Source organism: Gymnoscopelus microlampas, assembly GCF_963454915.1.
Source record: "Gymnoscopelus microlampas genome assembly, chromosome: 6".
In the NCBI taxonomy this organism is placed as follows: domain Eukaryota; kingdom Metazoa; phylum Chordata; class Actinopteri; order Myctophiformes; family Myctophidae; genus Gymnoscopelus; species Gymnoscopelus microlampas.
Window position 1 is genome coordinate 12,457,447 of NC_139943.1, and position 27,023 is coordinate 12,484,469.

A 27,023-nucleotide genomic window follows, 5' to 3' on the forward strand; every position below is an offset into this window, starting at 1 on the left:
TTACATTGTAGAATTGGTACTTTTATTTATAAAAAACTCTCCGTACTTCTTCCACCACTGACAGCGAGGCAGGTTAACCACCAGGGTGAGAAGTCATGTAATCATGTCATCAAGATAAGCCTCGTTTCCTCGAGAGGCCAGTGCTGCTGGGAGACCTGTTGATCAGTGTCGGAGTGCAACCAGAGGGGGCAGTGTTGAGCTGAAAGCAGAGGGATGCTCTCACCAGCTTTTCAGTCTCCAGATGGACAAAGACCTCAGCAGTAAGAGAAGCTGCTCTGTCTGGACGCATTAGGAGCTATATTTCAGTGCTCATGTTAAAATAAGTATTGTATGACAGTGACTACAATGACTGTCTCGACCATATGGTTCAGTTAACATTGCTAACAAAACGTCACAGTCGGGTGGAAACCTTGTATGTCCAAAACAGCTACTTTTGAGCAGAGCCGTGTAAAGAGAGTTATGACACTAGCGTTGACTCCCGTTGTAAGAATGGAATGCGGAAGTGCTCTGTCTATCTCAATGAGATAGTTCCAATGTTTGGAACTATATAGCCCATAGCAGCCCGCTTTGCGGCGAGATCAAAGCGTGACGTTACTCTCTCTTCTACACTCTGCTTTTGAGGAAATGGGAGGAACATTTTTGTCCATGTTCCAATGGATGCAATGTAGTTATGATTTAGTCACAAGCTCTTTGTTAATACTTTTCAATAGTTCAACATTTATAAAACCCACAGACACACTTAACTTTCAATGTCACTATCAAATATTTAGAAACTATAGCGGAAATAGTAGATCTACAAGCTCACGACGCGTTGTGAGCTTGTAGATCTACTATTTTCGCTACTTTTGCACAACACTCTTCTACAATGAAGAAGGGCACTATTTTACCGGGAAAAAAATAAAAATAAACATAATAGCTTGAAACATATGGAGAATGGAGATACAAGGTTTTTTAGAATAAGTATTGTATGACAGTGTGACTACACCGGTCTCAACCATATGGCTCACTTATCATCACTAACATAAACGGAGAGACAAATCATGGCTGGACAGTTAAAGCTGCGTTTAACCCCCCAGTCCACTGATGCTTTATGGGGCCGATCACGTGCGACGACAGCAATCAGGAAGTTGAAATACATTTTGCATGCAGTAACGCGCCATATGTGTGTGTGTGTGTGTGTGTGTGTGTGTGTGTGTGTGTGTGTGTGTGTGTGTGTGTGTGTGTGTGTGTGTGTGTGTGTGTGTGTGTGTGTGTGTGTGTGTGTGTGTGTGTGTGTGTGTGTGTGTGTGTGTGTGTGTGCGCAGTGTAAAACGATGATGACAACATTGGCCCATTTCGGGCCAAACTGTGATGATAGGAAGGAGGTTGTAATGAATGACTGAATGAATGGAGGAAACACAGATAGAGACATCCCCCCCAACCCCTGCAGTACTAGGACCTAACGTAACTGTCCTTAAATGTCCTTAAATGGCATCTCTGCTGAGGATCAAAGCAGGAGACACAAAGTAGTGAAGACAGGGAGAGACAGCAAGAGAGAGAGAGAGAGAGAGAGAGAGAGAGAGAGAGAGAGAGAATCCTAGCTAGCATCATCACCCACAGCAGTGCTTCTCAGTGCTACAGTGCTGCTACATGCATCGGCCCTTTGAGGTCATGATGCGACAGTTAAGTTTTAATGCATTAGTTGGGGTCAAACTGGGGGATCTGCTTCCAAATACATATTTTGGGTATTTGACATGAAAAGGTTTGATAACCACTTGCTCTAAAATGGACCTGAGTTGGCTCTGTACTTTTTCTCCAGTCGACACCAAATCCCTCTGCCAAAAATAGCAGATCTACAAGCAAGTAATTGCTCAGGAATCCAGTTCTGATTCCTAAATCACACCCAGTGTGAAGTGGGCGGTGTCTTGCTAGCTAATCACAATACTAATCACAATACTTCCATCACTAATCACAGTGATGGAAGTGATTCACTTAAAAAAAAAACATAGATGTGTTTTTTTTAAGTGTGTGCGCGTATTTATAGGGCTATGCACATGTGTCATGTGTTTCTAGCCAATCAGAGTCCTGAATATGGTGGCCAATCACGGTGCAGGGTTAGGGGGGTACACTGGTGGCCAATCACAGCACAGGGTTGGGGGGGTGCAATTTGGATCGATGTCCAAACCTCACTTATAGGGGCGGTTGCACCGCCCAAAAATATGAGGCTTTAGAAATCTTGCTGTTCTTCATATAGCCAACCAGGTGAAGAAATCACAGACTGAGGCTTTAACCGGTGCTTTTATACGAAATATCCCAGACTATTTTATGGAAGATGCTTCTGAACATATTGACCACTTCAAATGCTCTAGTCTAATCTTCAGATAATAAACGAGCGACTCGTTGAGAGCTTGCGGATAGGCTGACTTCTATGAAATCAGTTGTGGCCACTGAGAACTAGAATCCATGGGTTCAAGTGTTTTAATGCAGTGTGCAGAGTGCATTCACTGCCTTCCAGAACACACAGCTGGCGCTCTGACGATCTACGGAGCTCCGTGAGCGTTTCCCTGCCAAAAAAAAAAAAGAAAAGAAAAGAAAAAACCCTGCGAGATGATTTAACATCTGTCTCCCACACTAACATCATGGCGGCATCTTCATTGAAAACACAGACTGCAGCTGAAAGGTGCCTGGCCCGTCGACCGATATATGGAGATTAATTAAGAGGAGAAGGCAACTCTGTTATGACGTCTCTCTCGCGTTCGTTGCTGTTAGGGCCGTCGCTTTGTCACGAGAGCATGTTTCCAAAACAGCTGGGAGGAGGAGAGGAGTTGAAAGACGGAGGGAGGGAGGGAGAGAGGGAGAGAGAGAGAGACAGAGAGAAGAGAAGAGAGATACAGTAGAACAGAGAGAGAGGATACAGAGATAAAAGACAGATAGAAGAGAAAGGGCTTAAGAAAAAGAAAGAGACACACACACAGAGGGAGAGGCTGCTTACATCTTGCCATTCTCCAACCACCCAGGTGTAATGGGTGCATTCTTCGTTAGCTTGACAGGGCTGGACGATGGCGGGGCGAGCGAGCATGTCACACAGCTCCTCTCTCACCTTCCCGGTGCCCTTCAGCCTGCAGTAGATGTCTCGCTTCCGGACCCCGACTCCGCAGGTGACAGAACACTGTTAGAGACAGAGAGAATGACACAACGAATGTCAGAATGACAAGAAACCTAATATTTTTTTACCAATCTTTTAAAAAAAAAAGTTATGTATATTTGTATACTATTGTTGTTTGCGGGTGTTTTTTGTGTGTACATTTTCTTACTGATTTTTTTTAAATATTAATTTTCTTACATGTTTATTTGTATATTTGTTTTATTATTTGTTCTGCTGAAAGTTAAAAACTCAAATAAAGTTTTGAGCATAAAAAAAGAATGACAAGAAACCTATGAACAGAAAGAACACTAGTAGAGACAGTGAGAATGACACAACGCATGTCAGAACGACAAGAAACCTACAGTATGAACAGAACACTGAATGATACAAACCGACAAACGCATTTCAAAATGACAAGAAACCCCAGACAAACAGAAAGATTTCAAACAACGACAGTGCTGTGCCAACTGCCAAGGACCGCCCATACCTTCATCTGATTGGTTGAAATGAAAGAACAGGAACTGCCCGTTTCTACCAAAAATGGGCGGCGGGGTCAGGTGCAAATAATGTCCAAAACCCCATTCTGCGTGCCAGCTGACTCGGTGGTGTGCTGAGATACAGTAAGCATTAGACTTCCGGAGTGGATGGAAGGCAGGGATAGGCAAGAGCACCCACTTTAGGAGACCATTAGTGTACCATAGAGCAGTGCTTCTCAAACCTTTTCATGCCAGGGACCCCCAAATTGATATATATTTGGCCGCGGACCCCCATCTGAAAATATGTTGTGCCAGGGACCCCCAGAAGCAAAGATTTGTGTTAAAATGTTCGCTTGAAAGGAAATATATTCAAAGATTTGCACAAATCTTCAAGATTTTTCAAAAATAGCAGATCTACAAGCTCATAGTGCGGCACTCGCCGCGCTATGAGCTTGTAGATCTGCTATTTTTGAATAGCCAAAGAATAAAATTATTGTGATGCTATATTCACACATTTTGCTGGGGATCCACTGGAACCCCCTCAAGGACCCCTGGGGGTCCCCGGACCCCACTTTGAGAACCAATGCCATAGAGCACCGAAGTCTGACGTAATTTACACATCCTACCTGGGTCACGTTTTTTTCCCCCCATTCTGAATTCCCATAGACGTGTTTAATATCGCATCAAATAAGAACTGTGTTCAACAGTTCTTATTTGATCCCGGCAGTTTTACTCTTATGGACACGTAGCATCAACTGACGGTGAGAAAAAACGCGCGAATGTTACTTCCGCCGAATTAGTAACATTTTCGCCAGAAATCATAAACGATACAGAACCACCCCCTGACAATATCCCAGAGACAGTTTGTTTATTTTTGGACCACAATTCTTATATGAGATGATTCTAAGATGACCCAATGTTATTCTCCATAGAGAAAATACTTCTACGACCCAGGGGATGAACGAGTGACATCAGGACTTCTGTGCTCTATTTCATCATTTCTTACCTAGTGGTGGAGCATGGGATGTGCTAGCAGTAGCTTCCTAAATTAATGATCACAGATAATACCATGTATTGAAAATGTATTCAATTATTTCTGTGTACTTAAAATCATTGTTTTATTTGATGGCCTTCCTGCCCTGGCATTTGGCCTTTATGCCCTCAAAAAATGTGGCCGTGCCCGATAATAAAATGACGAAATTCCAGGCCTGTTCTAATAGCTGACATGTCATGTTCGTTCATAGTGGGGACCGGTGTCAATGTGGCATTAATACTTCAGAGACCTGTTTTGTTTGGTCTGCAGACTCAGCATCTCCGCTCTGAATCACCTTTAATGATGTGGTCCGACCGTACAAAGCAGCACGCTATAGTTTGTCATGTCTTTGTAGAGTCATGTTTCTGGGTTCAAAGTCACACGCGGGACGGGGTCTATCACAGCATCTCTTTGATGTCCTTTGGGAGTGGGACAGAATACCTGCATACGGAGGGAGCCCTCTTGTTTACTTCAGGCCCGATTCATACTCCGTCGTACAACGGCGGCACGTGCCGGAACTTTCCGCCATTTTTAAAAATACATACTTCCACTGCACCCTCAGAGGCAAATATTTTACTTTTTTACTCCAACTACAATTATTTGAAAACTTGTACTTACTAGTTTATTTTCACCACTTTAAGTGCGACACTCTTGTTTGATGAAGGAGGGCATTCATTTACGGAGAAAACATAAAAAGTTGAAATATGGAGATACAAGCTTTTTTTCTGCCGACGGCATTAAGGAATAAGGCCTCATCCCTTCCTTGTCCGGGCCGGGTCAGATTTACTTTTGTTCTAAGTCCAGAGTCTGAGAAAGTCTTAAGAAAACACACATGCGCACACACACAAAAACCAACATCCTCGTTGTTCAGCCACACACCCTGCAATGATAACATTGACATCCTAATGAGAAATGAGCAACGCAAATACATCTGGAAACCCCTGGAAACGCGATACCCTGCACTGTGTAAAATGCACAGACTGGTCCGGCTGTGCACAATCACGGAGGGCCCTAGCCGTGATCTGAAAGAAGATCCACGGAAATCTGCCTTATCAGCAGTGGTGGAAAAAGTACTCAATAAGTAAAAGTAAAAGTACCATTATGCAGAATGTCCCATTTCACAAGTTTTCGAATGTGTAAAATGTATAAAAATCTTTTGAAAATGGCCGAAAGTGGTTAATGTATGTTTTGTAATAATAATCAAAATCTACAAAGTAACTAGTAACTAAAGTTTTCAAATAATTGTAGTGGAGTAAAAGTATGATATTTCCCTCTGAGATGTGGTGGAGTAGAAGTAAAAGTATTGGAAATTGGAAATACTCAAGTAAAGTGCAAATACCTCAAAATTTTACTTGAGTACAGTACTTAAGTAAATGTACCTAGTTACTTTACACCACTGCTTACCAGTGTAACACTAAATCTATGTGCCGTCGTGCAGTTGGTTACGCTATTACAAGTAAAAATCTTCTATTTAAAAATGTACGTTCAAAAACTTTGGCATCAAAATATATTTAAAATGTACCCAAAGTAAAAGTACTCATTCACTCACAATGTGAGCTTGTAGATCGGCTATTTTCACTATTTTAAAACGTTTATTAAAATGCTATACTATTAAAAAAAGAACGGTTTCGGACATACAAGGTGTCCGGCCCGACATCGATGATATCCTAAAGACCGCTAAAGCGAGAGGCCCACCACCACTATACTATTGGAGCTGCATGTTGTTGCGACCGGCCGGGCCGATAACTGTTACTGATTTAGGAAACTTGATTCTAATCTGGCTGCAGGAGACTTATGGCTTTGCTTGTTAGAGATGACACACAGGCGGAGCTGAGAAATGAGGAGACTATTTGATGTCGGAGTGTTGAGTAGCTCCAGACCTTAGCCAGCCGTCTGCTGGCTATATCTACGATAATATGTGTGTGTGTGTGTGTGTGGGGGGGGGGGGGGGGGTAGGAGGTCGAAGAGAGGCGAGGATATGAAAGCACTGTGCAAACGGTGTTCAAGGAGTTGTTCACCCAAGAAATTACCTATTTTCTAAACCAATAATTTGATACTTTGACTCAACGTCTCAATGGAGACTCTTTGAATCTCCGCCGGTAGGAGAGTGGTGTGTAATTGATAGAAAATAATTACGTTTTGGGCGAACTACTCCTTTAAGGGCGATTTATACTTAGTCAGTGACAGTGTCACACACTGAAAATAGCTGATCTACAAGCTCTCAACCCGTCGCACTGCGATGCGTTGCGACCTTGAGATCAGCTATTTTCAAAAGATTCCGACAATTTTTTAAACGTTAAGCATATTTTGATGCCAATATTTTGGTAAGTAAAAATGTCGACATTTACTTGTGGGCTTGTTTTCCTAGACCTGGTTGCTTATTTCTATCACTATCGCGTCGACTCCCATTGTAAGAATGGAATGCGGAAGTGCTCTGTCTATCTCAATGAGATAGTTCCAATGTTTGGAACTATAGCCCATAGGAGCCTGCTTTGCGGCGAGATCAAAGCGTGTCGTTACTCTCTTTTCTACACTCTGGAGGAACAACGCCACAGTTCATAGAGATACATACAGTGGTCGAACACAGTATTGCGGGTCGTTTTTAGATCCCATATTCTGAGAGGACATGTAGCCCTCATTGGCTAAAGGACCAGCCAATGAGGAAAAAGTCACGCAAAAGTCAGGACTAGCGAGTGTAGATGTAGACCAGGTTTTTCAACCTGGTAAAAATAAGTACGGAGCACGTTCATCCACCACTGGCCTACATGCCCTATTAAGAGGTGGGGGGGGGGGGGGCTGCCCTAACGGGGGGTCCCGCATGCTGCTGCTGAGGTTTTCATAGTTGTCACAGGAATGGATGTTAAGATATAAAACATGTCTTTATGCTCTGGCTGAGGATTTCATGCTTACTGGTGGTATGTGTGGAGGCACACATGATTACTTCCAGACACCAGAGAGGGAGGAGGAGAGAGAGAGAGAGAGAGAGAGAGAGAGAGAGAGAGAGAGAGAGAGAGAGAGAGAGAGTCCTTCAATGTTCAGAGGAGTGTCAGGCTCAGGGTTTTCTCACACTGGTGATGGAGGAGGATTGTTTGTCTTCGTATTCTAACTTTTTGTGATTTTTCGTAGATTAATACCCTACTTGATCATAGCGTCACACAAAAGCAATAAAAAAGTATCAGATCTGGGGGGCGCCCGCTGGCCTGGCGGTCCGGGCGCATGCATCCTGCATATAGGCTCTAGTGCAGCCTGGCAGCGTGTCGTGGGTTAGAATCCCACAGAACACAGGTTCTCCTCCTCCTCCCTAAGAATGCTGCACTGCTCTATGTCTAGTTTGCTTTTGGACAGCCTCCCTCCCTCCTCCCGGTGACCTTGTCAGACCGTGACAAAGCATCCTTCCACTAACTGCGTCTGCGTGATAAATTTGAGTCTTTCACATCGTCTCTCTGTCAGCTCTCCCCCCCCGCTGACTGCAGCGCCCCCTACCCAGCGAGTTAATAAATACATATATACAAAAATACATATCAAAAAATAAGAGATAAAAATTGCCAAAAGGTAAGAAAATTAGCTAAAACAGACGATGTACAAGCTCACAACGTTTCAGTCACATCGAGACATGTTTTGAGCTTGTAGATCGTGATTTTCACTATCCGTCGTACGTTGAAGTATATAGGGCTTTTACTCTTGGGGGGTACAAAATTATAGTTTTACGATTAAGCCAATTTTAGCACAAGTTACATTGTAAAATGTTTCTGTATCCATCTGTCATTTGATGCAGAAAACGCCCTTAGAAGCGACCAGCCCAATGTGCAGTATAATAGCTGCACTCTAAAAAAGCATGCAAAAAAAACAAACAGTTGGAAATTATTTGAAAGTGAGTTTTACAAAAGAAAGTAGGATGATGATGCTAATGATGATGATGATAAGTGCATTCTGTCATGACCTCACCCTCATAAAGGAATGTAGGAAAAAACAAAATGCTGGAGAATGAAACTTGTGGATTAACTAATAACCGACAGAAAGCAGTGCAACTCTGTGTGTGTGTGTGTGTGTGTGTGTGTGTGTGTGTGTGTGTGTGTGTGTGTGTGTGTGTGTGTGTGTGTGTGTGTGTGTGTGTGTGTGTGTGTGTGTGTGTGTGTGTGTGTGTGTGTGTGTGTGTGTGTGTGTGTGTGTGTGAGTGTGTGTGTGTGTGTGTGTGTGTGTGTGTGTGTGTGTGTGTGTGTGTGTGTGTGTGTGTGTGTGTGTGTGTGTGTGTGTGTGTGTGTGTGGTCCGTAAAGGAGATTCACAACCAGAGTCTCACAGCAAAATGCTCAGTGTTAACCAAGTAAAGAAGTGATATTCCTTTGTTACAAATAAGTGTTAAATAACTATATATTCTGAGAGTAATCATTGTTATAGAGTAGAAAAAAAGAGAGAAAGGAGCGCATCTGTTTGGCTGTAGTAAAAATCCACAAAAATGAGCTCATTGGTACAAATGGGTGACAAATTTGATGCAAAAAAAAGAGATGAGGGCCCAGAGCGCTGGCCTAGCGGTCCTTGCACTTAGGCGTGACAAGAGGTATTGCATGAAACTCAAATGGAACAACTGGCCTTCCCAAACATGCTCTCTTCTTATAGCTCAACGGTAAACATGTCTTCGCTCGAGTGGGCAGACCCTGCTTAAGTTATGGATTGCTGCTTTAATTTAGATCTGAAAGTGTGAAGAGTTTACATCTTGACACTTTTACACTTCAGAAAAATAGGATATCTCACACAGATAAATCCTGATGCAACACCTCTGCAACACCCAGGACTTTTTTTTTTACTGTACAGCTGAGAATCATCTCACTAAGCATATAATCTCAGTGTTGGTTATACAAAGTGGAGTGTATTGTATATAAACAGTTATGCAAAGCCTGCCTGCTGTGTTTAGCTGGCCGCTGGAGGAAATGGCACATTGCTCTCTTGAACATGTGTAAACTGATGGGTGATTGGACAGGTGCTCTGTGTGTGTACACACGACCTACGGCCTACATCTGGGACCCCTGGGAAACGCCTGGCCCCGTTCAGTGGTGGACAGTAACTAAAGCACATTTACTTGAGTACTGCACTTAAGTAAAATATATTTTGTACAGAACAGGCCACGCCTGCAAACTTTGGAAGCAAATCTTAGCCAACAAGGATGGAATATGAAAAATTTGACTAATCTGTCTTGATCACATGACTATAGAGATACTGTGTGCCGATTTGTGTGATGTTTGGACAACATTTGTAGGAGTAATAATATCAAAACATTTGTTTAGCAGAAATCGGCCTCCTGGTGGCGCTATAACAGACCAATGTGAAAGATTCGAGGCGGAGGTTCTGCCCTGTTCTCCGTGCCTTTGGCCTTGCGGAGACAAAAATAGCCTGCTTATTGTGTTAAAAAATATATTTTTTACCAATTACCCGAATGCCCCCGCCCCCCAGTTAAAAATTGCTATAACGATAGAAAGCATAAATGAACAAACTTCTAAGTATTATCATTACAAAGCAACTAATAAAATAACCCTTGTTTTGAAAAAACTAAATTGTCCTTTAAGATCGGCTATTTCCAAATAGACAAAGTATAAAATAGGGCTTAATTGGTCACTGCATGTTTTGTAATAATAATCTAAATCTACCCAGTAAATTGTAACTAATAGTTTCAAATAATTGTAGTGGAGTAAGTACAACATTTTCCTCTGAGACCTGGTGGAGTAGAAAGTATCAATACTGCAATATAGAAATACTCTGTTACCGTTACAAGTAAAAGTCCGGAATTCAAAATTTACTTGAGTAAAAGTACAAAAGCTTTAGGCATCAAAATGCACTTAAAGTACCAAAAGTAAAAGTAGCAGAAAATAGCAGATCTACAAGCTCACAATCTACAAGCTCATGCGACACATTGTGAGCTTGTAGATCGGCTATTTTCAAATGGCCAAAATGCATATACTGTAGGGCTGAAGTGGGTACTGTATGTTTTGTAATAATAATCAAAATCTAAGTAACTAGTAACTTAAGTTTTAAAATAAAGTGGAGTAAAAGTACAATATTTGGATCAGAAATGTAGTGGAGTAGAAGTAAGTACAGTACTTAAGTAAATGTACTTAATTACTTTCCACCACTGCTCAGCACTGGTGTTCAGCTGCTAACAGTTTTAGTGTTATCACCCTCCCCATGGGGAGCTGTAGGGGTGTATATTTTGGGAGTCGGCGGCGGGGGACAGCGTGTATCGTAGACAACACATACCTCCTGCCACCTGTTGGCCTTCCAGTCGGGACATCCTCTGGCCCGACAGGCCTTCATGGTGCGGGGCCGGGCCACATGGCCGCAGTGCTCCTCCTCCACCTCCGTCTGGTTCTGGGAAACACACGCTATCTCCCGCTGCTTGGTGCCTCGGCCACAGCTAACAGAACACTGCAGGGGGAGAGAGAGAGAGAGAGAGAGAGAGAGAGAGAGAGAGAGAGAGAGAGAGGTGGGAAGGGAGGTGATGTTAGCACAATCTTGTTCAGAATTGATTTTAAATCACTTAACAGACTTTCACCTGTTTATTCTTTCTTATCACGTACCACCCGTAATCTTACACACGTTATGTCCTACCGGGGAAACTACCCCCCTGTCGGGTGATAAGAAGCGGCTTGCTAGCTCCTCATGCATTGAAGGAAGCATGAGCTCTGTTCGGGGCTCTCCCCAGGCTGGCAGAGGGAGAGTAGCGCCCAGGATTACAGTTTAGGGTTTAGGCAATTGGCACTGGGTGAAAAAATTGGTTACTTTTACTTGACCCCACAGGGCATTCGCTGCTAGGGCTCCATTTCTATGGAACCAACTACCGCTGGAAATTAGACAGGCCACTTCAGTGTCCAGACAAACTGTTTGCAGTGGTCGAGTGGTGGAGAAAATACTTTTTTTTTTACTTAAGTAAAAGTATTGAAATTGTACTTAAGTACAGTACTTGAGTAAATGTACTTAGTTACTTTCCACCACTGCCAGTTTGTTTGTTGAATCCAGCAGGGAGGATAGGTTAGGTTAGGTAGCTGGCTGACTTTATCAACCACAATCACATTAAACTGCCGGTGGCCACCAAGGAAACCGGAGAAAGAAGAAATAGCAAAATGGAGAAACCCCCCCAAGCGAGGGTTGTTGTCAGGCATGGCCATGGATTTACACTGAAAGTACTAACACAAACGTTTCTCCTCCACTAATCCCCCAAAAAATGAAATGAAAAGAAAAGTGCCGGGTCAGCCTCAGCTGTTGCATCTCATGGCCAAGGGAATGCGTCATAAACAAGACAAGAGATAAACACATGGATTTAGACTTTAAAAAGAATGTGTTAAACAGCCATGGGTGGGCCGAGGCCAGCTATCTGATGAGTAAACAGAGGAATTATACTTCTAAAAGTCCCCGTCAACAGTAGAGAGACACAGAGAGACAGAGAGAGAGAGAGAGAGAGAGAGAGAGAGAGAGAGAGAGAGAGAGAGAGAGAGAGAGAGAGAGAGAGAGAGAGAGAGAGAGAGAGAGACAGACAGACAGAGACAGAGAGAGACAGACAGACAGACAGACAGACAGACAGACAGACAGACAGACAGACAGACAGACAGACAGACACATACAGAGAGAGAGAAGGAGAAGGAGAAGGAAGAAGAGCATATTCAGAGAGGACCCTTGGATACATGTGCATCACATGGCTAGACAGTCATCTGGTTCCAATAAGCAGACTAGAAATACTTCAGGAAAGCTCGAAAGAAGAAGAAAAAAATAAGAAAAAACCCAACAAAGAATAAAAACCAGTCTCTGATGAAAGCCTTGAAAAGAGGCCCATGGCTGAGACGAGTTGGATGAATATATTCTCTGGCCTCTTCTGTCCTCTATGCTGCACAAGGCCAGACAGCAATTAGGGGTGCAAGCTATTTTCTGCTGCCCTCGACGAGTGAGCGCCCCAGCACAAAGCCACTCTGAACATGGGGTGCCAGAATCAAGTACACAAGACGAGCAAAAAAAAGGGGCTTCGTTTTTTCTTGTCCATATTTTCCGGCCCAGATAATACACATAATAATTGCATTGTCCTCTAATTATGATCTCAGCATCTTGCGTAACACCAATTGCACGCACTTTGCTGTTCATGTGGCCTCAACTTGGTCTATGTCAGTCTGCACAGCTCTGTGGAAAGAGACACAATCTGCTTGGGAGACATTTCTTCATGTGTTTTTTTATTCCTCCTCGCAGGCTATACCGCAAGCTTTATCATCAATCTCTTCTTTGATTTTCTAACTACACCACCCTGATGTCTGTGGCCTTTGAGCAACCTATCGGTGAGTACACTCCTCAGGCGTACACAGTGGAAACAACATTGGGTTTCCTCCATTTGCCGTTTTAACTCGTTGTACAGCTGTAGGCTACTTTACAAATGTCAATAAAATGTTCCAATCAATCAAACAGTAAAGTCATGAATGCTAATTGAGCCCCTTAAACCCTAGCTTCCCAAGTCGAGGCCTGTCATACTAGTGAAAGAAGAAGATTTAGCAGACAACACAACCCATCGTGTTATGACGTGTTGTGGACTTGTAGATTGAAGAGATTTGCTGTAGAGGGAAAAAGGAGGCCACCAAGTATTGACAGGGGGAAGTATAATAGGGTTTAAGTGCTGAAGTCGGAGTGTAAAAATGTACCTATTTCTACACCCCCCCCCGTTAAATGAATGCTCAGGATCTTCTACCAGTGTACCTATCTGAACCCTTTCAAACTAGAGAGACGCACCTCCTGCCTTTTTTTATAGCACACTCACGCACACACACGCACACACACACAGTAATTACCGAGGCATTTTAAACACAGGGCTAGAGGCTCAGCTGACTGGGGGGAACATCAAAGCCAGAGGGGACGGGGAGCTGAGTGACTTGAACCTGAGAGCGCGGGGCGGAGGAACTCTTGAAGATCCACTGTAATGCTCCTCACTCTAAAAGACATGATAACAGCCCTATGCTCTCTGACACACACACCACACGGGCAAACATGTTGGAGGGGGAGGAAGAGGGGACTATAACCCCTCCTCACTGCTGTAAAAGAAGGAGGAAAAAAGCAGAGAGAAGAGGGAGGAAAAAAAACAGGAGAGGCGGGGAGAAAAAAAGGAAATCACAGCCATACGGGCTAGGGGAGCCTCCTCGGCCGCGAGCTCGTGTGCAGCGTCGGCGGGAGTTTGACGATGAGGAGCCGGAGTTGGAAAAGACAAAACCGTATACGGCCGGCCAGCCAGCCAGCCAGCGGCCCCTACCCCCACCCACCTACCCCTCACCAGCACCCTCCCCCCACCCACCGGGACACAACCACCACACTGGCTCTCAGTCATCTGTCGGCCATTAGTTTGAATCAGGACTGGTAAACGGTGAGATGCAGAGACCTGGCACTGTGTGTGGGGACGGGGGAGAGACGGTGGACAGGACCAGAGGACAGCTTCACCTTTTGAGAGGGAGAGGAAGGCTGGGGTGTGTTTGTGTGTGTGTGTGTGTGTGTGTGTGTGTGGGGGGGGGGGTGTTAGGGGGGGCTGGGGGGTTCTCTACTTCAACGCTCTGCCGCCTGGCTGCTTCATCCACCAGCACTCACTCACTCACTCAGGTAAGACCATTTCTCTTAACAAACTTCAACTGCTACAAGTGTACTTGTCTTGCTGATGTTCTATAAAAAAAGATTAATAGGGGGGGGGGGGCACCAACGATTGATATGCTTGGGGGAGGTTAGAACACACTGAGAATTTGCCAGGTACTGTAAATGCTGGGGTGTGGTTGTTATTTGGTGTCTTGTATGAGTTGTCACGTATACCTTTATAGCACTGCTTCCCAAACGTAGGGTTGCGACCCATGTTGGGTCGCCGACGTGTTTTTATGGGTCGCAAGTAATTATCTGTTTTTTTTAAACATTTCCTTGTTGTGAGCTTGTAGATTGGTTATTTGAGCTGTGTTTGAAATTGAAATATGGTTTTGTGATTGATTCATCATGTATTGTTGTATGTTTGGGTCCAGGGAAGACATCAGATTTCTCTTTTGGATCTTGAGCTTAAAACGTTTGGGCACCCCTACCTTATGGGTACTTTTCACAAGACTTTAATGGGCTTTGTGTGTGGAATAGTGTAATTCCACCTAATTGGTTGAGAAATGCAAGCACATGCAAAACCAAGAAGTCACATGGAAAACTAAAATGAGATACATTTGCCCTCCCAAGTTGTAACAGCTCTTAATTTCACATGATTAGGTAGGTTAAATATAGTATAAGCCACTGCCAGTGAAGTTCATCTGAGCATAATATGGATTACTATAAGATGTAATAACAGTTGCAGAGAACTTGGCATAGTGTTGAAAACCACCCATGTTTTAAAGCAAGTTCAACAGTCAGAGAGAGATTTACAAGAGATTTACAGCAGAAACAGGATATAAGTGACACTTGGTCCATTTACTGCTCGTTCTAACAGCTAGCCAGTGCCTTTGTTGGTTCTGCTTGGTGCTTTTAAGCAGCATTCCTGCTTTGCTAGAGTTTCATGGCTCTGGAACACTTTAGGTAATTCATTGCCAAAACAAATTCCTGCTAATTCATGTTTATTCTGAGTGGGGAATAAAGACTTGACCATGCAACAGCTTGGAGTAGAGTTGATTCAAGCGTTCAATGGATTCAAAATACAATCCTAAATTCCAAAGCGATTTCTTGTGAGTGCATTGAAACAGTACATGCAACCCTATTAGCATCCCTATTCTGGGCAAGCCATAATAGGGGAACCTTTGGCAACAATTGCAGATTTACAAGCTCACAACGCATCGCTTGCAGCACGTCATAAGCTTGTAGATCGGCTATCTTCTGCAAAGAGATTTTAGAAAGATTATTCTTTTTTCTTTTTCTTTTACCATGGGGAGCTTTGTCTAGGATTGGCGAGCAGCACCCTTGAGATGACCCCACCCACTCAATCACTGTGAACAGGTAGGCCACTGGTACTGCACATATGGAAACATTTATGCAGTGGAATGGAAATATACATGTATTTATACAGTGGAATGTAAATATATGTATTTCATGACAATGAAAGCTGTTAATAATCCACCTCTCAGAGAGAAGGGGAATTCCACCAGAATACTGTTTACTGGGATTAGATATAAACGATTCTGGGCTCACTGAGGCATTGTTATGAATTTATTTTTATTATGGGCAAAAACACACAGTGCATGTTTAATTTATTGTTTTTATGATGACTGCCAAAGAGAGTCAACCCACAAATACTGTAAAATTGAGTCTTTAACATTCATATCTTTTGTTCATTCATATATTTTGTACCCCTACAAAGATACTACAGTACAGGGTAATACATATATTATTAAACTAGTCCTTTGACAATTTTAGCTATCAAACAGATTTTTGTCAATTTTAGGTAAAGGTCCGGACACATTGGGACGCGGGAGCGATTATTTTGTGTGATAAATTCACATTAATTAAACCTGCTGTTTCTGTTAATAGTACATGCACACTGAGCGCCATTATAACGCGCCAACCTAATTATTTTTCGAAACAAGGTTGATTTTTTTTTAAATAATCACGTCGCTTTTTCGCATTGTTTGTTCGCGTCGCTCCCTGGTGTGTGTAATTACCTTTAATTAGGGAAACGCTCACTTAACGTTAACGATAGCCTCAACACCTTTGCTGTAACATCAACACTATGTTAACTGGTTCTAAGTATTAGCATGATCTTAGAATGCATGAGTGCCAAGGTGGAATTCTGCTGGCTGTGCAAGTCAATGGATGGTAATGCCAAGCATATGTGAAGCATGGTTAGGTTGACTCTTTTAAAGCAGGGGTTCTCAAACTTTTCAATTTCAAAGACCCCCAGTTTTGTGTGCATTAGGAGGACCACGGACCCCCATAACTCAGAGAGTGCGGGTCCATTTTGGTTCCATTTGCGCACTATCTGAGTGACACACCTGTAAGGGTCCATTTTGGTACCATTTGCACACTCTCTGAGTGACAGACCTGTAAGGACCTGTACATTTTGGTTCCTAATTATCAATAAGTTAGCTGGGGACCCCATAGGAACCCCCTCAAGGACTCTTGGGGGGACCCCCGGGCCCCTACTTTGGAGAACCACTGCTTTAAAAGGAAAGATGGAGAAGCAACGTGAACTAAGACATAATAACCAAGGTCGAGAGTCATTTCAACAACAGCTATCTTCTTATTATGGTTAAATGAGCATTATACAAAATCCTTGATTTATGACACAAAGTATTACATAAGCTAATGTATATCAAGGCCAAATGACAATGGCGGAATGTGATCAAGTTGAACACAGTGATATCTGAGTGTATGGATTCAAGATTAAAGCTGCAATCCGGAACTTATTTTAATGAATAAAAGGTCATTTTAACCAATATGTATGGTAGAGTCATAGAGTTATAATATATCTAGAGAGCGGAAGGCCCCGCCCCCACCTATTCATTTAATTGAAAGTTGCTCACAAGCGCATGAAGTACCCAAGGCCCCAGAACCGAGAGGGAGCAGTGAAGCGCTTTGGACATGCTGGCCATTCATAGGTACTGCAGCTTATTACGGGTGGGGTCAGACACATGAACGAGCAGGAAACGGTTTCAACCAATGGGCTCGACTCACAAGCTTGTGCACGAGCTTGCGCACGGGGCTGTGCACCGAGGTGACGCAAAACGAGTCAACAAAATGCGTAAAAATGCGTCACATACAGTAGGCCCCAAACAGGCCCCGCCCGTCACATTTCCCGACAACTCCATACAAGTGAATGGGCAGGGATTTCCGGTGCCCTCTCTATTATTTTCAACTCTTTGGAAGTACCCGGAAGTACCTCTACTTCCTGGATTGGCTCCAAAGTTGGAGCGTTTCAGACGATGAAGAAGCATGCACAGTAGCGTCCCAAATACGGAAGTCCTGCAACACCTTATTTGGCCACCAGGCTTCTGAGGCTTCAATCATTCTCCGCGGTTCCGGGGGCTTGGGTAGAGTGTGTCAATGAAATGTAACTAGCACATCCGCATTGACAAATTGCGAAATTTAGACCCTGGTGTCAGGTTGTAGTACTGACTGAAGCTCGTAAAGGACAATTAATCTCCCTGACCGAGTGGGGATTTGCCAACAAAACATTTATAAAACACTAAGATTTTAATGATATATATAATGATAATATAACATTCTATCAATTACTCACCCCATGAAGCCTTGAATTCATGGAGATTTTTTTGTTTTTGTCGCATTCCCAAGCTAATAATTTGATGACCGGCGGAAAGATGCTAATCCGTCTTCAAATTATTGGCTTGGGAATGCGACAAAAACAAAAACATCTCCATGAATTCAAGTATCCATGGGTGAGTAATCGATAGATTTTTGTTGGGGGTGAACAATCCCTTTAAGTGGTCAGATGGGGACGCTTTTCAAAAAATGTCAAGCGAGCCCTGATCCAGAAAAGGTCGGGAGGAACCACTGAGTTACGGATCGCAGCTTTAAAGAAGACAGTACTGAAAATGGGTGGCGGGTAGGGTGGGGTGGGATGGGGGGTAGAGGAGAGATAAAGCAGTGGGGAGTCGACACATGGTCACGGAGAACATGCAGGCTCCTCTCTCTGTTCAAGGTCCTGTTTTTGCGGGGGGACGTTTTCAAAGACAGGAGTCAAAACAACACATGTTCCTGCAGACCTGGAGGATGAACAGCTGGTAAGAGCAGAGCTCTGTGTGTGTCTACAACAGTCAGAGATCTCTGATCCATCAAGGACAAAAACATCACCGCCCATCGCTGGTGGAGAGTAAGTACATTTACTCAAGTACCGTACTTTAGTAGTCAGATTTTGAGGTACTTTTACTTTACTACATGTTTTGATACTTTGAACTTCTTTTTTTTTCTTATAATTTTTATCGCATGATTTTTGGAACCCATATTTCCACCCAGTGCCAATTGCCTAAGCTGTAATCCTGGGCGCTACTCTCCCTCTGCCAGCCTGAGGAGAGCCCCGAACTGAGCTCATGCTTCTACTACTACTACTTCTACTCTACACTGCATCTCAGAGGCAAATATTGTACTTTTTCCTCCGCTATGATTATTTGAGAACATTAGTTTACTGTTACTTTGTAGATTCGGATGACAAAACATGCATTAACCAATGAAGCCATATTTTATACAACACTGTCTATTTGAAAGTAGCAGATCTACAAGCTCACAACGCGTCACGATGTGACGAGTTGTGAGCTTGAAGATCAGCTATTACCGAAATAGTTGGACACATTTTGGAACTGTAAGTATATATTTTGATGCTTTTGTTCTTTTACTCAAGTAAAACTTTGAACACAGGACTGTTTACTTGTAACAAGAGTATTTCTATATTGTGGTATTGCTACTGCTACTTAAGTAAAACATCTGAATACTTGTTCCCCCACACCTGTTCACGGCCGCCGCGCACAGGAGCACGCTCATGTATCAGCGCTACACCCCCCCCCCCCCCACCTCAGCACACCCTGTCTAAACTAGTCCATACCTGATCCAATCTGGTATGCACTCACTTTGAACCATGCAGATTATCATGTATTCACCGACATGATCCAACGTGAAACGGGTTATGGGGCAAAAATTCTTATTCAGAAGCAAAGGCTAAAAATAATGGTGATGATTCGCTGATTTAGCGGTTTCGTTCATTGATGGATCACGAGGATTGACAGGGACATGTTATTAAAGTTAAGCCTTATTTATACCTGGTTGCACGCGCTGGTGTTGTGCGCTGAAAACAGCTGGTCTACAACAGTGGTTTCCAGGTCAAGGACCCCCAAATTAATGTGTGTGGTCGCGGACCCCCATCTGAAAATATATATTGTGCCAGGGACCCGCCCATACAAGATTTGTATTGTTATTTTTCCCATTATTTTTAGAAAATAGCAGATGTACTGTACTGTCTATATTTCTAAAGTAATTTTGCTGGGGACCCCCTGGAACCTTCTCAAGGACCCCTGGGGGTACCCGGACCCCACTTTGAGAACCACTTTGAGAACCATAGCACGTTTTAAAGCAACTGGTTCACAACTGGTTCACAACAAAGTCTAAAGGCCAGTCCACACCAATGCAAATCCTTGCAACCATTATCCCCAAATGGCACCGGTCTGCAACTGGTCAGTCCAGACCGCTGCAATTTCTTGCAACTGGTTGCACATTGCGACTAGTTGCATTGGTGTGGACTGGCCTTAAGTGAAGCATTATTTCCATAATCTTTGTTCTTCTGGACAGACTGCTGCAGGAGCTGCAGTCTGTTTCTGATTTCTGAACGAAAACGAACAGTCTGCAAAAAAAAGTCTGCGCTCGGTGCCAAAACTATGCCTCTGGCGTCCTCCAAAGACTCAAATAAACAGTCTTTGAGTGGGCATATAGAGTTTCCTCAACACGGTTTTTCTTTTTTAAGTCAACAGCACTCAAAAGAAGATAAACCGAGAAGCCATAAGTCAACACGGAATGACAGAACGACATGGTTCCTCCGTCTGTCCAAACATTCACCGGAGGCCTTTTTTTTCCATGACCATGTTATACCAGAGAACCGCGGGGCTAGTGAAGAGAGAGTTATTGGTGTCAGAGCGTTTTAAGGAGAAAGCAGATGAGGCATAAATGTATTAAGAAGTGACCTTTAGCACAAAACATCCCAGTCCTAACAACTCCCTCTTCCTGTTAAATTCCTCCCGGCTGTCTCTCATTTCTCATTAAAAAAAAAAATGTCAATGATGAGAAACGGGCAAAATCTGAGGAATGTTAACGAAGACCAAGACCGCGCAACGTATGTACACATATCTGACTTTAAATAAACAACAATACAAACGAGGTTGAAAAATGAAACACTATATAGATGCTTGTTTAGTTAAGGAGAAGAGACTCGTAAAGTTTGCTTTAGAACTAAACTGAACCTCCACACCTGTTCTGTATGGGACTCATTAACACATAGCTCCAAGCACAACACTGTTTACTGCAACAGGTTTTTATGGGTGAATTATATAGTGGTGATATAGACGTATGGAGATGGATTTATTTTCCCCAGTATGTCTTCTAAAACGTACGTGTAATATTCTCCCTTGCGCTTTCCCTCTACACCTTGCATAAACTAAGCGTACAGCAACAAAAAAAAGACTGCATGTCTCATGTACAAATGGCTTTATTAGATGATCGATCACAGCACATCAAAAGTTGGCTTAACGTTCAGATTGCAATTAAGGACTCTATTATGGAATATATTATCCAGCTGCTCAACAGTAGCTTACAATTTGTATAATTTTACCCCGGAGGATGATACTGATGGATGCTAGATCTCTTTCTGTAATTGCCAGTCATTTTCAACATGCAGTGGAGAACACGTGCTGAATATGCAGCTTTTGACGAACGAACAGCCTGGAATGTCCTCACCATCTGTGGGCCAGCGGCTCCACAACAAGCCACTTCGGACGAACAAGTAGAACCAGACATGATGGACTGATAGGGGCCTAGCTGGCTCACGTGGAACATAACAGAACGCATTCTTGTAGACGTATAGCTGCGTGCATGTCTTTGTCAGAGAGCATTGTGTTTCTGTCGGGCAGAAACCTTGTGTCTCCATATTTCAATTTTTTTTGTGTAAATTGCCGCTTCATCATACAAGAGTGTCACACAAAAGTAGTGAAAATAGCTGATCTACAAGCTCAAAACGTGTCGCATCGCGTATGTAACAAAAAATTTTGGACACACAAGGTTTTCAACCGCTTCACTGTATTGTCTATGATACGAACAGAACATTAGGACTGCCAGCGTAGTGTATCCTTTATAAGAGCAAGTTTAAATTAAAGATTTCAAAGTCATACTTAAAAGGACCATACTGGCATGTTTAGCCATTGACTATGATTCACGGTATCCTCGAAGTTACCAACCATTTTCAAAGCATACCACAGTATGAAAATCTAGACATTGAGACAAGACAAAGCAGACATTGACTCGGTTATTAAGGTAATAATACAAATAACATTTATGGAAAAATGGTCTGTGCACAATATATACCTAAAGCTGAGATTAGACAGTGACTAGCGTCTGTATGGTCCACTTAAACCCTACCGGAGTCCCCCAGGGGTCTTTTTTCCCTCTACACTAAATTTCTACGCTACCGAGCAGGGATGCTAGGGCTCATGTGCTTAAAACCACTTTCTCTAGGACATTCCATCTATCAACGTCTCGCCCAGAGAGGAGTGAGAGAGGGTAAAGTAATCTCTTTGACAGAGATGGTGAGTTTCATGAACTCCTGCTCACTCCATCAAGCCGATAGCTATCGACAGGCCCCGACACGACCTGGCCCCGTCAAGTCTGCAGTGCTGCTGGCCTCGCGTTAAGAGAAACATACGTTAAATGCTGTGTGAGATTCATTCCGCAAAGTTTTTTCAGAGACTCAAAATTTCTCCCCAATGCCATGTTGAGGAAAAGCAGGCATCGTTCCAAAGCCATTCATGAAAGAACCCTGTTCCCAATCATTCGATGAGTCAGGGATAGCCCAGACTAAACGCTTCCAGATTTTCGCACCCCAAGTCTCCTCTCATTTCATCTCACTTCATCTAACTCCGAGCCAGGGTTAACCCACAAACAACTGCATGGCCATGCTAAAGAAGGCTCTACTAATGCTTTGGTCAAATTCAATGTAGTTTAGTCTCTCAGATTGGCAACGCTCTCCGAGGTTGCATTAACTGCCACGTCTTACAATATTGGCACCCAAATGTTCAGGGCCCCGGTACCGGCCCCAGTACTACAGGTTAAATTTCAATCTCCAGCGATTGATATAAACCATGCTCAAAAGCAGATGTCTGCAGTGCAGATACAGGAGAATAATTTGGTTTCCATAAAGGAATTGTGGCTGCTGGTGATCCAAGTGATATCAACAAAATGCTGATGTATTTATTCTGGTAAATCACTAACCAATGTACATGCAAATTAAAAAACAAAACAAGGCATGGTGTGAGACTGAGGCGTGGTGGGCGGTATCGTCTTTTGATTGCTCTCTGAATTGTAATAAATTGTGGGGAAACTTGAGCAAAAACAAAAATGCTGGCAAAGTAAACCGTGTTAATATTACTGTGCTCTGGAATGACACCCACGCAGGGCCAAAAACACTGCGCTTTGAACCGAGTAGGATATTGAATAATGGGGAAAATTACAATAGAAAAACATTTTATTCTTTCAACGCATGTTGCAACATTTGGTACTTGTTCTGCTATCCAGGTTCTTGACCAGATGTAGACTTTTATTCCTGCTGTCAAAGCTCTACTTCTGTCCAAATATTTAGAAAGTTCAGATAACATCTAGTAGGATGTGGTTTTGTGTGTCAGTGTCCTACTCTGCCAAATTCTACAAGCCACAGTGATCCTGGGTTGAACTACTTTTCTTTCCTCTATTCTTCGATTTCTTCAAGTTTTTTGAAACATTTTGGAGAAAGTTAAAACATTTTCTTTGAAAATAGCAGATCCACAGGTTTATGGGTCAACTATTTCCGAAATACCGTATTTATGAAAATATAAACATTAAACTACTGTTTAACCCTAACCCTAACCCACAACACGGACATCAGGGTTAAAGTTGTTAACCCGACAAATCATCGACTGCATTATTTTCGCTTGTTTTTCCACTTTAACCACTTGAACCCCAGCAGCCCAAGTACAGTTGCAACTTGCAACTAAAAGGTCTGTTTCACTTAAAACTAGAGGGTTTAAGTGGTTAAAAATGTGTTTAAATCACCAAATGTAACATGAGCACCCGCCTCAGGTTTCAACCGCGGCCATGAGAAGACCTGGGGGGACCTTCCAAGACCACAGCAGCGATTGCTCAAGCCAGAGGACTGGCATATGGGCTGGATCAGGAAACACAAGCCCCTTAGTGATGTCACGGCCAAGTGACCCCGGGGTGACAGGTTTGGAGAATGTTCCTGCCGGTGGCCTCGGGCCAAAGTCAAGTATGTCGAACGTTGTAGCATGTGGATTTCATTTGAACCGGTATGTTTGGTTTACTTCAGCTTACGACCCTGTCGTACATTCGGAACCCCCCCCCCCCCCCCCCCCCATTCTCGGCAGGAAATGGTCTGTTTTTGTTAGCAACAAACGGGTATAAATTACTAAAATGGTGCCGTGGTCGTCGATTCATCACACAACCAGCCTTATTGTGGCTCTCCTTGCACACATCTGACATGGCTATTGCTTTTAACCCATCAAGACCGGGAACGCATCTGTGTGTGTCATTTTAAGATTTATTTGGCTATTCAAAAATAGCAGATCTACAAGCTCATAGCGCTTGTAGATCTGCTATTTTTTTAAATAAATCGTGAAAACTTTTGCAAATCTTTGAATACGTACATTGTTACAAAATACATATAATATAATAAGCAAACAAAATATTTTGAGATGGGGGTCCGTGGCCAAATACTTTTCATTTTGGGGGTCCTTTGACATGAGAAAAGTTTGAGAACCACTGATATTATAGCAGCATAAGTTTAAAAAAAAAAACTGTTAGGATTTAGAAGACATTTGTAGAATACCCCAGAAGCAAAGAAATGTTTGCTTAAAAAATTATATATATTCAAAGTTTTGCACACATTTTCACGATGTTTCAACAAAAAAGCAGATCTACAAGCTCGTAGTGCGGCACTCGGTGCCGCGATATGAGCTTGTAGATCTGCTATTTTTGAATAGCCCAAAGAAATCTAAAAATGACACAGATTCTTCCCCGCTCTAAATGGGTTAAGGCAATCACCATTACTTAATGATGTTTACCTTCCTGCTAATCTACGGTGAAACCATGCTGCTCCGTAACCCAAAGGTTGTGCAATAAATGTAAAATATTTGTCTTGTGTCTGGTTAATTTTCTTCTTTGATAAATAATGAGAAGTGTCTTCTGAAAGATTACGTTCTGTGAATAATGATGTTTTCACCGTCAACCGTCTAGAAATAATGCTAGAAGATCTTGCTGCCATATATTGACGTCATCTGGCTCGACATGTAAGTGCAATTAGGATAATAGGCTGTCCGAGAATAATGTGAATCCTGCAGAATCTTGCAGGGGGTTTGTCAATTAAGGGGAATATCTGATTTTAAGTGGCAAATCTTGTAAAAACAGCTTTCTCCACTTTACCGCCCATTAAAAAGGCTGTCACCGTGACAGGTCATCAATCTCTGAATCACTGATCCAAGTCTGTGAATGCCAGCGGAATGGATGCACAATGTATCAGCTATGTGCTTGGGTTCTTCCACTACTAAAAAGTAGAAAAACTACAGATAACCAATTAGATGACTAATTGTCTAAGAGACAACCAGATCAGCTATTTTCGCCGAGTGATTGCCCCCAGAGCACACTGGGGACACTAGGGTTCAAGAACATTTGAGACAAATAACAAATACATTTGTAACAAAAATACAGGTAATAACAGAGTACGGTATGTCATTCATATGAGTTACTGCTGCCAACTGCTCACTGTTGATGCAAGCCACTGGTCCACAACTCTGTCTCTCTCTCAGCAGTGGTACAGTAGTAACTAAGTACACGTACTCAAGTACTGTAGAATTTTGAGATATTTTTTACTTTACTTGAGTATTTCCATTGTTTATACTTTATACTTCTACTCCACTACATCCCTATTTTATACTTCAGCTATTTGAAAATAGCCGATCTACAAGCTCACAACACGTCGTTCTGTGGCGTGTTCCGAGCTTGTAGATCTGCTTTTTTCAAAAGATTTGTATACATTTTGAAACCTGTAGGGTTTCAAAAGGGACTTTCTGCATAATGAGTACTTTTACTTTTGGCACTTTAAGTAAAATGTGATGCCAATACTTTACTTTTTTAAAGTGAAATGTGAATACAGAAGAGTATTTCTACATTGCGGTATTGGTACTTTTACTTAAAGGAGGAGTTCACCCCAAAAAAAATCTTATTTTCTATCAATTGCACACCCCAAGAAGCCTTGAATTCATGGATATATTTTTGTTTTTGTGGCATTCCTAAGCCAATAATTTGATGACCGGGTGTATTTCCGGTAGGAGACACAAAGAATCTACTTTGTGTCTCCTACCGGATACATTAGCCGGTAGGAGACGGGAATCAAATTATTAGCTTAGGAATGCGACAAAAACAAAAACAAAATCCATGAATTCAAGGCTTCATGGGGTGTGCAATTGATAGAAAATAAGTATTTTTTTGGGTGAACTACTCCTTTAAGTAAAAAATGTGAGTACTTCATCCACCACTGTCTCTCAGTGACATGATATAGGCGTGCTGCCAGAAGAAGAAGCAATTGCACAAGGTAAGTTCTACCCTAAAGCCCAATAAGTATTTCTTTTTGCTGTGTTACACAATACAAGAGCTTCATAGCTGTGGCATTTTATGACAGAAAACATAATCCTCCAAAAATATATAAAAGGAGAAAACAAGGGATTTCAACATGACATGATCCGAGTCTTTCCAAAGAGGGCTCTATCTTTAAATAAATTCAGATCTAAGCCTGATTCGTCATACCACGGTGTTGCTAGTAGAAAATAGCCCAAAATTGCTGAAAATAGTCAATCACAAATCTTCTAGATCAACTATTTTCATTGAGGGTAAAAATATGGATATAACGGATAAATATATATGAATAAAGATTAAGCAATAAGGGTGAAAGAAGTGAATATCAAAGTCATCGTATAGTATATAAATACATGCATTTTGATTTAAGTTACAATAGTTCAAAATGCATGCTCTCAAGCCTATACACTATAATGTACACATGGTAAATAAAAGATTTCTCCCTATTTAAATATTGTCGCTGTTGGGTGGAAACCTCATAATATCCAAAACTGTTACTTTTAAAAGTTAAAAAATAGCAGATCTACAAGCTCAAAACACAAAGAGATACGAGAAGTTTTGAGCTTGTAGATCGGCTATTTTTGCTACTTTTGTGCGACACTGTAGCATATATGACACAGTAGCCAAGGCATTAATTTACGAGAAGAAAAAGTTAAAATATTCAGATACAAGGTTTCTGCCCAACAGCAATAATATGTGAGTTGTTCAGTTAGCTGTCTTTATTGAGGCCTGTCATATTGTTGTTAATATTACTTTAGGCCAAGATATTTGCATTGCAAATAGTTTGCATTTTTGTGTGGCTTGCACACAAAGCATTTTCTTTTAATGACAATATAGCAACAAAGGTTCAAATGAACCAGTGCAGCAGTGTTCTATAAACACTCCTTATTTTCAGGCCTTGATTATGGACCTCATGAACTAAACAACTTTTAGCTAACATTGATTAAAACCAATTATTTTACTAGTAAAAGTAATACTCTGTTGTTTTGGCTGCCAAGGGCATTACAGAGAGCCCTATTAATGCAATGGTAAACAGATGTG

At 42.3% G+C, this 27,023-nt stretch overlaps 1 protein-coding gene and 1 long non-coding RNA gene across 2 annotated transcripts in view; one reads left to right on the forward strand and one right to left on the reverse strand.

Moving 5' to 3' along the window:
* LOC311047672 (A disintegrin and metalloproteinase with thrombospondin motifs 20) overlaps positions 1-27,023 on the reverse strand; it is a 159,128-nt gene that overhangs the window by 13,699 nt on the left and 118,406 nt on the right. Inside the window, exons 29-30 of the mRNA XM_084060470.1 lie at positions 10,881-11,048; positions 2,972-3,148 (exon numbers count right to left, since the gene is read on the reverse strand). Of these exons, the coding sequence (XP_083916596.1) occupies positions 2,972-3,148; positions 10,881-11,048 (345 nt within the window). The remainder of the gene's footprint in view (positions 1-2,971; positions 3,149-10,880; positions 11,049-27,023) is intronic.
* On the forward strand, positions 14,247-24,944 carry LOC311047673. The gene is made up of 4 exons (XR_014601030.1): positions 14,247-15,590; positions 18,250-18,420; positions 23,415-24,565; positions 24,600-24,944. It is a non-coding gene; the product is annotated as an uncharacterized lncRNA (long non-coding RNA).